Source organism: Diospyros lotus, chromosome 3, assembly GCF_014633365.1.
Source record: "Diospyros lotus cultivar Yz01 chromosome 3, ASM1463336v1, whole genome shotgun sequence".
NCBI classification, from domain to species: domain Eukaryota; kingdom Viridiplantae; phylum Streptophyta; class Magnoliopsida; order Ericales; family Ebenaceae; genus Diospyros; species Diospyros lotus.
In genome coordinates this window covers 34548108-34563029 of record NC_068340.1, presented here as the reverse complement: position 1 = coordinate 34563029, position 14922 = coordinate 34548108, and the positions used below count along the sequence as shown (strand labels likewise).

Sequence of the window (14922 nt, the reverse complement as noted above, 5' to 3'; positions counted from 1 at the left end):
AAACCGGAGCCCCCTTAGGGTTCTGTTGATTTTTTGGGAGCCTCCTACAACGATTCGATTTTACAGTCTAAATGATAGTTATATTTTAGCTATACTGAAAACTGTTCCGAATTCGATTTCTTTCGATGCCATAAATCCTATATCGATACGCTCGTCGAGACCATATAATTTTCCTTAGACAATTTCACTATGAGGCATTTCCTGCAGTTGATTCGGTATCTAAAATTGCTATAAAAATCAATTTTTCAGTATTCTAAACTCATCGAAATTACGTGACAACTTTATACGAACATGGGGTATTACAGATAGGTCCTAAGTTAAGGGGACAAAATGATTAAATGGTGAAAGGTGAGGAAGTTGGGTATGCCTTTAGCCTTATTGCAATTCTTCAAACTAAGATTATGACACCTCCATGACATTAATATCATAAGTTCTAAGTAATGCTTAATGTTTACACATCTTTAGTGGTTGCCTTGCTACTAACACGAGCAAGATAGGTTGCAATGATTGTTATGATGGCACTAAAATCCTTCACACCCTCTTCGATGTCAAGAATATATAATGTCATAGACCAATATCTCAACATTTCACGAATGTGATCCCTTGAAATCATCATGGTTAATTTTGTGCATGTGCAAATAGTTAGGCTATAGTGCATTTGATGAAAGTATCATTGCTTCCAATTAGTGCACCAATGAGATCATATATATATATATATATATTAATAACGGTTACATATATATCATTAATGTTCCACGTGGATAGAGTAACTAATTATCGTTGGTAAATAGCTCAATCATGGTGTGCTCAAAGACCGGTAGACAAACAAATATTTATTGTTATTATTTATAGTGATAAATCTCAAACTTTTCTCATATTTGCTTGCCATCTTTGTCTTTCTCCATCGAAATTAAACATTTGCAATTTCCATTACAAGTCCTCAATTCAAAAGAGTTAAAAAAATATATAGTGTCCATAAAAAAAAAAAATAATCACAAATAATTTACTCTATACAATGTCAAGTAACATTTGCAATTTCCATATATAGTGTCCATAAAGTAACACAAATCACAAATAATCTACTGTACATATGCTAACATCATTATGTTTCAAAAAACAATAGCATTTATTTTCAAAAAGTTAAAAAAATATATTTTTTGATATTTTTTAATTAATAGCATAAAGTTAAAAAAAAAAAAATAGAAAGTTGAGTTTCTTAGTTTTTAACAGGAAATTGAACAATCCAATAAAAAATTAGTTGTAAAATTAAAAAATGTATTCTATAACCAAAGAGGCAGAGAGTATCCTCCCTTCTATCCCTAATCACTTAATCTTCTCAGAATGGCAACCCATGTTTGTGAAATAAAACTACATGATTCAAAATTTCCCAAATCAACAAACCCAGATTTTATTGGAAGATTTCGAATGTTTTTCAACAAAACCATTATTTTTCTTGTATAAACACAACAGGCCAATGACTCAACACAGGTAACCATGCAGGAAAGCCAGCAGCAACGATATTGTCAAGGCCCATCCCATGTTGAGACTGTGAGCTGAAGAAAGATCATGGTGGCCAACCTCGTACTCTGCTCCAGATTGTTCATCCTTCACTTTGATGCTCGAAGAGCCTGAAAATCCACCACAAACAAATAATTTTACGTAAATTTGGCATGCCGTGGCACCTCCACCTTTCAGCTATTATCCTAAACTAAGAAAAAACTATCACGTTATTGTTGTCATTTGTCTTTCTATTGAACAAAAATGCTTTCATCATAGCGACTGCGATTGCATGTCATCAACCTCTATACACATCTTTTCATCGTGCAGAACCTGTTGTCTGCAGAAAATCACTTGACGCTTACCGAACAGTAAAGGGAAGTCAAAACTTTAAAGTACTACAATTTCCAGGGTCAAATTTAAATTTCCCAAAGGAACAAGAGGGACTCATAAATGCTAAGGTTGGATAAGACCTTTTATAGGATTGGTGGTAAAATAAATCAAGACAAAAAGAAAAAAGCAGGTATGGAGCTTAGTTGAGGAAAGGTAACCTCCTTTTCTCATATTGCTCCTGGCAGCCTTGAGTAGGATGATTGGTTAAACAGGAGTAGTTCTTAGTTGAAGAGCCTACTAATATATTGCCACTATCTTCGACCCAATAGGTCATGCCTCTGTGACCACAATAAACTCTTTTATTTGCCAAGGCATTGCCATATTTGGCTGAGCAACACATCCTTTCTATGTTCTAAAGCAGTGTAATGTTTCAAGGTGTATGTGGAGAGAGTCAGTTGATATATATTGAGTGCCAGTGCGAGTAATTGAGTGGAAGACTATGGCCTTTGCCTTGAATTATATTTGGGTATCGCTTTGGTGAGGAGAGTGGATGGAATGCAGAAATAAATTGTGGCAACCTTACAGAATATACATGGTTATGCATAGGGACAATTGGCACACTATAATCCATGTAATGATGCCCACCTAGTAGGATGAAAGCTTGGTGGCGGTGGCAGCAGTGTTATGGCTCTAATGTAAAAATTATGCTATTGAGGGTGAAAAGGTCCTAAAAACAGACAAGCAGAGTGCCACGAGAATAATTTGTCAAAGCGTGCTTAGTTTGTGCCTATTACCCATAGACTACAGAAGCTTCAGACTTTCAGTCCATTTGTGGAGGTCTATCTCAGTAGTTGAAGGGAAAATAAAGAAACACCCAAAATTTACTTTTAGGATCTCCAGGCGGCTCACTTTCAGAATTTGGCTCCATTAAAAAGGAACAGAAATTCGGTGTCAAAAGAAGACTGAGGATACTCCACAAACATTCCTGGATAGAAGTTATTAGAGAGATAGAGTCCATGTAGTTGATTCTACCTAGTAGTAGGATTTAGGCTTGTGATGGTGATGATAATGATATTGATACTGTAACCTAGGGGATTCTGAGCAACACTTAGTTAGGGGGTGATTGGCTTACCTTTTTTTAAGATGGCTTTTTAGCCTTTCTACTTAAAAGCTGGGTAAAGGTTTAAAGCTGACTAGAGTTTAAGTTAATAACGTGTTTGGATAAATATACTTTAATCTGTCATGTATATAGTTATGTATTTAGTTTGAAAAAGCTGATAAACTATCAGAACTTAACAAAAAGACTAAAATTGACATGTTGCTGAATAATACAAATAAAATTCATAAAAATACTAATTTTTAATAAAAATAAATTATAAATTGATGTCCAATTGATAAAATTTTTACCATTACATGTTCATAAGTTATATACAATTATTAAAAAAATATATTAATACAATACTTTATATTTAAATTTAGGTTTAATTCATAAAAATATTAAATATATATATGTTATATATATACACACACACACAGAAAAGGGCAACATATGGAGGCGACAATGAGGCGGCTATGGCAATGGAAGCTGGAGGCGACGGTGATGGGGCTAGAGGCGGCAATCGAGATGGGGTTGATAGAGGCAACGACAAGAAGGAGATGGGAGAGAGGCGGCAATGGAGGCGGTAATGTTTAAAGGCAGAGAGTTGGAAATATTAGATTTTTTTGAGGCAAAATTGTAAAACACTTGGTCAACGAAATAACTTGATAACAACGTTTTGAGAAAAGCTTTGTGGTGGTGGGGGGGGGGGGGGAGCTTTTCTAAAACGCTGTTAACATAACATTTAAGCTTAGTAGCGTCTAAACTCTTTAATTTTTAACAAACGTATAACTAAATAAGCTATACAACATTTAAGCTTTACTAATAGCTTATAAGCGGTCAAACCGCTGCCCCAAACACCCCCTTAATCTCAAATAAATAATTTAGGCATAAGAATGCAAAACATCTATTAAGTCCACCTAATAAATCATATCATTCAGAATATTTTCCAGAAAAATGGTAAGAGAGGAAACTCAATTATCTGATAACTTTAAAAACACAGTCATCATCAGTTCAAGAGTTCCCTTTCTAAAAAATACATGAGAAGGAGAAGGGAAATTTGAAAATGAGGGTAAAGGCAATCAAACATGTCATACTTGATTCTATTTCAGTTCATCAAGTATAATTCTCAATTTTAAAAACAAGATTCTCTTATTGTTCGTGTAACATGAACAAAAGTTCAGAGTAATCCTTTAGAAGATGAAGATAAGAGATGGAAACTTCTGGTCAAATTTTGTAAGATATTCAAGGACAATGACAGTTGATATGCAAACCAACATTTAATGCTACTCATGAGTGGAACACAAGAAAAGCAAGAATGAGCAAATACAATTGCATATTGGGCTATGAACTCACACAAAAAACTTAAAGAGCAACCAAATAGTATGGTATACTCACAGTTGTATGCGGTCCATCCAATACTCTGATTTTCCAGATCGTACAAAACTAGCTTATCTGACAGCACCATATCTGCATGAGTAGCAAAAACACATAAAATATGCATATTACATGACACTATGCCACTTTCATATTTTCCTGATGAAAATAGATCCCTCAAACAAATATGCTCACAGTAACCAAGGGCTTCGAGTACTTTCAGTCCTCATATTGAGAGAGAAATCATCAAAATTATCATGTTAAAAATAGATATCATGAGTAGCAAGCCCTAACAAAATAGCCACAACAAAAGAGTTATTATATGCTGGTTAAACATTAACTGAGTCAGGGATGAGGTTGCAATAACTTGTGGACATAAGTTTTCAAATTGACCTAACACAACTTCAGAGACCAGCCTCATGACAGAACCCAAATTGACCAAAAAGAAAGTAATAGTGCTGCTATTTGGGAGAAAAAAAAAATCTCATGTCTGTCAAAATTGAACTATAATATATAGAAGTACACATTGAATTATACCTCCCAAAAGATTAAGTAAGTTTCCATCTTTCATTTGGTTTCCACTTTTCTGCCAACCAAAACACCACATGCCACCCTGAAATTTTTTTGTAAGAAAGGCATTAAGCAAGGACCCTTAGAGAGAATTGGAACCAAAATTCAGAAAATGATAAATTATACGAGTAACAAAATAACTACAAGTCCAACAACATGTTATACACATATCCCATTCCCTTATTTTCAAGTGTTTCAAGTCACGCACAGGTACCTCTCAAACTCAAAAAGAGTGGATGTTAGAAAACTTATTGCGGCCTTTCTATTTTGAAGTTCATAAATCTTAATGAACTATCCATTAAGAAATATTTTTAGAGAAAGTAGATGATGTGAGTCTAGACTTGAAATAGCATGTCCCCATGAATATTCAACCATCTTCAAATCCCATTCATGACTTCAAAATTGAAAGTGAACAGTGTAAGATATTACGAATGTACTCATAAGAAGAACAATTTAAAATTATGGAATGCACACTAGCAGTTTCATCAAGGCCAAAGTCCCAAATTACTTACATGAATTTGAAACAAATATTCATGAGGATAAACATCCAGTGAGAGGGAATTGTTAAATTGAAAAGTGACAGTTGGAAATCCTTTGTCAACACTGCAAGAGCAAACAAATAAAGTATAGGATCATCAGATCACCAATGCATCACCTAAATTAAATTGGTTGGAAACAAAACTTGGTCAGCATAACAACATTAAAGGAGATAAATTAGGCCAAACTCAAAAGTATCACTGTTGTAAGTTATTGCCTTAGCTTACAAGTCTTAAGCTTTTAGCCTTTTACTCAATTCTTAAGTTAGAATGTTTTAGTTCCTTGTCAGATTCTTGTATCAGGTAACCCCTGAGGTTGGTTCAAGAAGTTGTAGCACAGGGGGGTTCAGTGTAATGAAAAAAGTATCTTGGGCAATTTCTAGAATTCATTCCTATTCCTAGGCTCAGCTAACCTAAATAATTGCAGCGCAGGAGTAGTGAATACTAGTAGTAATGAAAAAAGTTTTATGGTGTGGCTAAGAGTTTAGCATGGAGCAAAGAGTAACGAAGCAGGTGATAGGAAGAACCTATGCATACTTATTCCTATTCATATGCATATTTGTACTTGTATCTAAAATTACCCCTATTTATCATTCTTGATTTTTCATTTAGCCTTTGAATTCCTTGTTTAAGATCCTTATTGGAATCCTGTGTCATAAATTCAACAAGTTCCCTCAACTTCCTTGTTCATTTTATTATTTGACTCCTTATATTAACTTCTTGAGCATCTCTTTAGTTACTTGTCGTTGTTGGATTGCTAGATTCTTCAATCCCATGAAGTACTCAGTAACAATATTCAGTTATTCTAGTATATACGGTATTGAGGCAGACATTTCTCTTTATGGGGTTTCAATGAGCCATGTTCCCAACTACAGACAACATGGTGATTTAGAGGAAGAATCCTTATGAGCCATACACCATTGGGGTAAACTGATGGTTTTATGGCACATCTGCTTACTACAAATACCCTTATTCACAATGAAAGCACAAACATAGTTAGGTGCGTGGTAAAGTTAAATAGATATACTATTTAATGACCTAGTCTAATCAAATAAATCATTGCCTGATTTTAGATATCTTGTTTTAAAATTTGAACTTTTTTTTTTTGTTGAATTATCCTTAAATGACTTTCCTGATCAAGTGTTTTATCCTCAATAATCTTGGCTTATTAGCTATGCAATTCAACTAAGATTTTGTAACGATAGAAGAAGTAAATGAAATGGAAAACTCCAACAGAACATTGTATAATTCATCCTTCGTAAATTTTTAATTTTAGTAATTTTATTAATGGTATGAATTTTTCTGGGGCTCAATATTGTACTCATCCAAGATTTAGGAAAAGGAATAATTGGGTCTGGATATGGTTGATTTTTTTGAAATTTCTCTGAAGCAGAATGATCAAGAACAAGATAACTCTACACTAATGGTGCAAAATCAAGATAAAAAACACAAGAATAGACTAAAATTTCAACTCAATTTCTCAATATCAACATCAATAATCAAAAACCATTACCTTCAATTACATCCTAAACAACAATATATAGGCAGCTACTAGATATAATCCTACTCTAACTAAGATCTAAATAGTCATTATAGATAAAGGATTCTGAAGAAACCTAAAAACTACAGAATTGTTGAGAAGATAAACAAAAGAAATTAGGAAACAAACTAAAATAGGAAATAAATGAAAGAAAAAAATACTAATTCCTATTTCTACTTCTCTGTCCTACATTGGAATTAATTACGAAAAGAAGAGAAAAAAAAAAGAGTACTCCAGGGTAGGGGTCCTCACTCTCCATTGAACTGAAAGCATGTGAACTGCTGCTCAACAGTTTGCAATTTCAAACTAGGTTGTGCTGCAATTATCTAACACACACACACACACACACAAACAAAAAAACAAAATGTGAGTCTTTAATACACAAACTTGAAATTAAGATGCTTCAAATTACTTGTGATACCTTCTGGATTAATGGGTTATACAATTGCTCTTCAAGATAAGCCAAGGTTGTACCACTATCAATTATCACGTTCTTCCCCAAATCAGGATCTAGTACATCTTTGGGAAGTTGCAGGGCAGCACCGCCCACCTCAATTGTCTTCAACATGACATTGTAATGCGTTCTATAACAGTCATCAAACTTGAGTTGAGATTCTTAAGCCAATATCAAACCTGACTAAGGAACTACATGCAGACACAGTCAAAAGAGGTGCCAAGTATCAATGTCATTAAAATAGATCTGAGCTTATGAGACATTAAAACCAAATCTACAACCACACAGAATATCTCTTGAGAGTAATTACTAAATTTTCTCATAACAGTTATTAACAAACGCTTCAGTACAAACAGTGAAACGGATCCTATTTTACTTTTGAGCAGTTGAATTGTAAAAGCTTGAGAGCCAAACCAATAGAAACTAAGTCTGAAGGCAGCGGTTTTCCTAGAAAAGATACAATAGATTATTGCCAAGAAAATATATCTCACAAGCAGGAAAAACTACATTTGGAATGTATTTTCCAAAATCAATTTACTTCAAGAGACAAGGTGACTAAATGCATTATACAACATAGTGCAATTGCAGAGGTAAGAACATAAAAACACCCTATACCAAACCCAAGACCTGCAGAAGTTCCATTCCCTGAATTGTCTAAGAGTAATGCCTGCTTCCTACGGCTACTGTTCTTCACTTGTTATTCACATACCTTCAAACCTTGTGACATGTTTTTTCTTTTTTATAAGTAACAATCTAGAAAAAGAAACCGGCAGGGAAAAACGTTGTAGAAAAGAGTGAACAGAAAACCTACTTACAAGTAGAGCACATCAAGGACTTTAGGGAAAAAAAGATTAGACAAAGAAGATCTTATTTAAACCCAAACCCATTGAAAAGAAAACGATAATATGAAATCACATATTATGGGCAAAAAAAAATTTGGGGTGTTTGTGTTTTCAGTCAGATTCCTAAAACTCATAAATTGCACTTCCATCTAAATACAACAACAACAATATATCCAGCCTTTATCCCACTAGCACTTCCATCTAAATAAATTCCAAAATTCAACATATATCAAATTCAAAGAAGAAAAACAGTCTGAATGGTAAAATAATTCTCCATTTATTGCAATCTTGATGGCACAATGTGAAATCACTTACTGGTTTGGGATAATTGATGTTGTATTTAATAATTTTGGCTGAACCAACTGTCCAATGGCAAAGATTCCACCTCCATCATTACCTTCTAAACAATGTGAAAACATTTTTTTCACCTTTCGATTCAATGCTAGCTGTGATATCATGGAATACTTCGCTTGTCCAAAACCAAGGAGTCCATCAACTGCTTGGGTAGATGTGCTTAGCAGCCCTGATTGTTTAACTCCACATCTATATTAGAACAGAAGCGCTTAAATAAGCACTAAAACAACATTTCAAAACTAATGTAAGAAGAAGCATAACTAACTAGTTAAAAATCATATTCTCAAACCAAATTAGACCTAAGAATAACTGTCCAGAACTTGAAAGAAAGGTAATAAACATATCCATTACAAAGCAAATTCATTAACAACCATCTCATGTGTTAGCTTAAACTATTTTAAGGGTGAAACTTAAATAACTATATCCTCTAAATGCTCCCATACAGGCGGCCTTCCATAAATTGTTCAAACACATAGAGTATTACACTTATCAGGAAGGGGGTGGATTTTAATACATGGCCTTCCAGATCTAAAAGCATGTTAAAATCACCTCATTTTGAATCTTAACAAATTAGTGAATGTATCACTTTCAAAACTCATCCAGAAAGCAACAACTGAAACCACATGAAGCAAACTTAAAACTTATAAATGAATGAAACAATTTGTTTATAGAACTGTTTTCATAAAGTGAAAATATATTACATGACAGCATCACGGCCCAATACACACCATTAATTATTGGGTAAACTAAATCAATTATAAGCACATTTATAGTTATTTCTTATTTCTTATGTTTTATAAGCACATTTTTTCTTGGTTGCAAGCTCTCTAAAAGATGAAGAATAATAAACTAGTTGGATTAGACAATTGGATTACGTTTTAGGATCTGCACTGAGCCATTACCTCTTAGTTCTTGTGATGGATGAACTCACAAAGCACATTCAAGAAGAAGTGTCTTAGTGTATCCTAGTTGAAAACAATATTGTCTAGGTGGATGAAGCAAAAGAAGGTGAAACACTCTTAGAATCTAAATGTTTTAAATTAAATAGGTCAAACACAGTATATAGAATGTAAGTTCAGTCAAAATAGAAGTGTTGATGATGTTATTGTGAGACATATAAATCAAGTTATCCCCAAAAAGAGATCAATGTCAGTACCTCGGATCAATTGTTTAAAAAAGAAAGATCATGGAGAACGACTCCTAGAATCAAGGTAGGATGGTTAAAGTAGAGAAGTCTTTCCAACACTTTATGTAATTGTAAATTTATGATGGATGGCCTGACTCCTGCAACTATACTGTCTAGGAGGGAACCTGGTCACTTGGCGAGATTAGAAGGAAGCATTGATGGATGTAGAGCACAAACCTATGACTCATGGCATTTATGAAGTTATGTGGCTTCAGATTCTACTAGAAGACCAAAGGATATGTAGCAATGGGCCCGTGAAACAATATTGTGACAATAAATCTGCTGCTGATATTGGTAATTATCCAGTTTAGCATGTGAGCAAACCACACACATCGATCTTGATAGGCATTTCATTAGGATACACTAAAATAAGGGGATAATTGTATGCCCTTTGTTATATCAAGAGAAGTTGGCCAATGTTTTATAAGAACCTAGTATCTGATTTTTATCTCCTGGAAGTTGGGGAAGAGAGATGCCTGAGTATCAAATTGAAGAGGGTTGTGTGAGTTCTATTTTGTTATGAGAGCATTTTTGTACTTGATTAATATAAATACACGAGGCAAAGGGAGACCACTATTTTTTATTTTATCTTATTTGCTTTACAATGAGCCTCTGAATATTTTCTTCTCTTTTTCTCTTTTATCCCTGTTTCTTCGTTTCTCTGTTGTTTCTTCAAGTCGTAAATTTAGCATTTTTCTTTGGTGGAAATCACTGTAAAACTTACTTTAAACAAAGATTCCAACTTTCTTTACACAATGAAGATTTAAAGAAAGGGTGGTCAAAATTAGTGTGGGTACATGACATTTTGATCATTCCTCCAAAACTAATGAGCATTTGATGTCAAAACTGTTTGGCATGACTATCTGAGAGAACAGAGTTAATCATAATAAGTCCTACAAGCATAACAATCTATAACACATGATGAAGTCATTTTTATTATCTGGCAAGGATCCAGATAGAAAATGAAAATTATTGTGGCTTTCTAAAACTTCTTAACCCCAAAAAAGAAATTATTCCATGACTCATTAGAAGGGCCGGACCATACACAAACTGGATGATACGTTGACATGTGGCATATAAAGTCACTTAAAAAGATGAGATCAGACAATTGCATATAATTATATTTGATAAATTGGCAAAGAAGAGAAGCATCCCCTTGTAAAAGTAATGCCTATGTGAGTTGCATATAATGTATGTGCATCGTCGCATAGATCACAAGGTGGAAACAGATTCTATACATTAAGAGGTGTTTTTGGGTACCATGTACATAAATATATAGCAAGTCTCAAAGACTAAAACGTAGCACAAGTGTGTACGGGTCTGCCTGCTTATGTAATGAATTATACTCCAAAACTAGAATTAAAGACTGACCCGAAAGTTATGCTACCATTCATGGGAGTAGTTTGAAGGTTTCCAGAAGCTCGATCCAATTGTATGTTATCATTGACAAAGTATCCTACACTTGAGCTCCCATCTCCATAAGAAATACCATATGCACAGACTGCTCCAACTCTGCAATCGGAAGGGTTGGATAGCTCAGAGCAGAAATCTTGGTCGCAAGTGACCAGTGCTCCAGTACTGGAGCTCTTCGGATCATAAAGTATTAGATCTACCTGTTACGAAGTAAAGACAACAATAAATTTCAGCCAAAAAATCATTTATTTGGAAACATGAGGAGATTAATAAACAGATTTTCATCATAGTAAAAGAAGGGGCATACACCGATGTCACTCTTTTTGGGACAATTGTCACAGCCAATACAGTTCACCCACATTAGATCACTTCCCGTATCAACCTGCACGTAATAGTCTTTTGAAGGAGTCCCAATCCCGATCTTAGTATAGTAGAGCCTAAATCAATCAGCCAAACAAACCAATTAAAACCCCAAACTTAGATAAATTTGAATACTCCACGAATATGGGCTCATGTATACAGACATGGAAATTTAAATATCAACATGTGAAGCATGCTGGTAAAAACAAGAAGAAAATACTGACAACTGCAAAAGAGAGTCAAGTGCTCCTTTTACTTGACACCCAACATTTCTAGTGATCAGCTCAATTAAGCATGCGCCATTATTTAGCTCGAACTGATTTTTATTTTTGTATTAGAAAAAAGAGCTATATATACATGTACGTATAATTGATCACAGAGCAAGTAAATCCATCCATATTATCATCCCCTACTGCGTGATGCATATATATATATATATATATAATTGATCTCAAAATACTCCCCAAAAAAATTACAATGTAGAAATGGAAACAACATGAAAAGGTGATATCACTGGCCGTATACATGTATATACGAAAAGAATACCAATTAACAATAGCATGATAATTCGAAAAATAAGTAGAGAACTAACGCGACATCAGTAGGACTGCCGTTGCCACCCAAGGGGAGATCAACGGCGGCGAGAAGTCTGCCATGGCGGCGGCCGTCGTGGGCCTTACGTGCCCCCAAACCAGCCACCGACCCTGCACTCCCCCCAAATTTGTGCTTCACTTCGAACACAACATTGCCGGAACCCAAATTGGATAAGCAGCCAACAACAAGCAAACCCAGCACAAGAGCCGCCGGCAAACCCCCTCTCCAGAGACCCGCCATTTCTATGGACGGTAAGTAGAAACAAATCTGTATATATCTGAATCGATTTCAGTACGGCTTTATATGGGTCTGTGATTGGGGAACTTTCTAAGAATATACAGACAGAATTACAAGGCAGGCATCGTTGGGATCGGTGAGAAAGCCAAGTGGGAACAAAAAGGGAGATGAAAACGAGAGAAAGAGAGAGGGTTGTCGAGTTCAACGACAAAGACCGGGATGACTTGGTTAGGGCGTCAACTAGCGGATGCCTGCTTCTTGGTCTCTCCATCTCCATCGCGGTGACTTGGGCCAAGCTGGGGGACGAAAGCAAAGCTGCCTTTTACTTGCCCGTTGGTGCGAGGAGAAAGCAACCTGACATGACTCTCCTCGTCTCCCCCTTTCTGTTTGACCGCCTGCAATGGACATCCATGCCACAGGACAAATGCTACCGTACACGAGATCAACTTTCATGACAATCCCAATTAATTTCTCAATTCTCATTGGGTTGACATTAGAAGAAGGATGGGTAAAAGTTGCATTAAAAGGGAGCAGGACTTAGCTTTTGTGCCTTCTCCGCAGCTTTGGTTGGACTAACGAACGACACCTTAGGTCGTTATTTTTTTTACAAATTTAGGTACGAGAAATTGGTAACCTTACTCGCTAGATCTTCTCCATAGAGTAGGAAATTGGTTAAGTGTGATTAGTCATTCTTTCATGTGTGACACTCGACAATTAATTTAATAAAATTTATTATTATTATTTAATTTCCTACTTATTCTTGCTTAAACTTAATTGAGATTAATTAACTCACTCAAAGTTGTGTGTGTTAGGTTATCGCTTGGTCTTTCTTAGTTATGTTAGGCATCTTAATCCTCTTCTTAGGTCCAACCCTTTCTAAGCATTTGGGGTTTACTTGGATTACCATATCTTATATTGGTTATTCTAATTGGATTCATAGTGAACATACCCCCAATTATTATCATTAGCGATTAACTCGTTATTTAAAATTAGTTGCATCTTTGAGATAAATTATACTTAGTACATATGTTAAATTTTCTTCACTTAAAAAATTTTCTCCTTCATTATGCACACCTAAAATTTGAGATAAATTATCCTTTGATCCTATTAAAAAAAATCAAAAAAATTAATTGACTTCGCTAAAATGATAATACTTATTAGAAAATAATATTTATTTAAATAGATGGTTATTTAATTATGTACATTCATAAAGATTATTTGCACTTTTGCAAACACCCTTTCTTCTTCTTCCTCTTGCAACTAACCAAGCTTTCTTTTATCTCTATCCCTTAGTCCCATCACTAGCACAAAGAGCAAAATTAATCAATTCCTTCTCCATCTATTTCTCCTTGATCCAATGGTTCTTATTAAATAAGGGAATTCTAGTGATTTCACCCTAATTATACTCTCCCATATATATCACATATGTATTTAGTGTTCTTCCACCTTAAAAATGGAGACAATCAAATCAATCCTAGCCCTCGATTGTGATCCAGGGGCACTCAAGTTTTGGAATTCATTTTATTTCTTAGTTCTTCATGCATTAATATACCATAAGAAAACATTTCATAATTCCCATGCATGGGTGTCCCCAAGAGGGCCATATTTGATCATTTTGTCTCTCATTTCCACTAATATGGTATCTTCTACTTTTTTTTTCTTTATTAAATAAACATAAGACTTTTGTTATTTTGATGCAATATTTCCTTATTTGTGTTCGTCCTTGATTACATAAGTATTTCAACTCTAGTCTTAGCCTTTTAGGTTGTCAAATTTGATAAAGTAAAAAGAAAGTAGCTTTTGACAAAAAAAAGAAGAGAAAAGAGGCACTTTTGTGCTTTATGTCACTTAAGCCTACGCAATCTCTTTTGGGGGATTTTTTTTGGTTAGATAAATTTAATTTGGACCTAATTGTGGTTTTAGTCATTTTCAAAATAAACTCTCACTAATTTAGTTTTTTCATTTAAGATTTATATGATTTTTTTTTTCCATATAGACCTCTTCAATTAGTAAAACCCTCAAACCTAACCAGGGTTAACCTTCTTAGAAATATTTTTTTAACATTTTTTTTTTGTAAATTATTCTATATCTCTCTACTGTTGCTTTCTCTATACTTCCATTGTAATATATATATATACTACCAACTATTGTTATATTTGTATAATGGTGTGTTTTATGTATAATTAATTGTAATTTTCTTTTTCAAAGTATGCAACAGTTATCTTTATTTTTTAGTATATTTTTCATAGAAATTATACGAGAATAAACCTTACATCATGGAGGTCAATGAGATTCTTTCAAAATGCATTACTTGAGTAAGAAGATTTAGGGTTCGAAGTGTAATGTTGAAATTTTGATGGTGTTTACATAAGATATTCTGATGGTGTTTCTGATAGTTATTACGTAAACATGAAAGCCTGTAAAAATAAATTTATAAGAGTTAGCTATAGGAGAATTTGAGTTTAGAATTTGTAAATACAGAATTTAGAGAGAAAATAAAAAAATCGAAAAAAATAGATAATACTTATTAATT

At 34.2% G+C, this 14922-nt stretch overlaps 1 protein-coding gene across 1 annotated transcript; it reads right to left on the bottom strand.

Moving 5' to 3' along the window:
- Nucleotides 1-1383: 1383 nt before the first annotated feature.
- Nucleotides 1384-12858, bottom strand: LOC127798493 (aspartic proteinase 36-like). Its single transcript, XM_052332091.1, has 10 exons — nucleotides 12151-12858; nucleotides 11506-11635; nucleotides 11157-11398; nucleotides 8561-8788; nucleotides 7371-7533; nucleotides 7202-7275; nucleotides 5386-5476; nucleotides 4841-4916; nucleotides 4325-4396; nucleotides 1384-1628 (listed from the first exon to the last, which is right to left on the bottom strand). Exons 1-10 carry the CDS (start codon nucleotides 12390-12392, stop codon nucleotides 1480-1482), a joined length of 1467 nt encoding a protein of 488 aa, XP_052188051.1. The 5' UTR covers nucleotides 12393-12858; the 3' UTR covers nucleotides 1384-1479.
- Between the last annotated feature and the right edge of the window lie 2064 nt (nucleotides 12859-14922).

Coding starts and splice junctions, on each gene's coding strand:
- LOC127798493 (XM_052332091.1), bottom strand. CDS start 12,392: ATGGCGGGTCTCTGGAGAGGGGGTTTGCCGGCGGCTCTTGTGCTGGGT. Junction 7,534..8,560: donor ACATCAATTATCCCAAACCA/GTAAGTGATTTC, acceptor TGACTGTTATAG/AACGCATTACAATGTCATGT. Junction 5,477..7,201: donor TGCTTTCAGTTCAATGGAGA/GTGAGGACCCCT, acceptor TTGCTCTTGCAG/TGTTGACAAAGGATTTCCAA.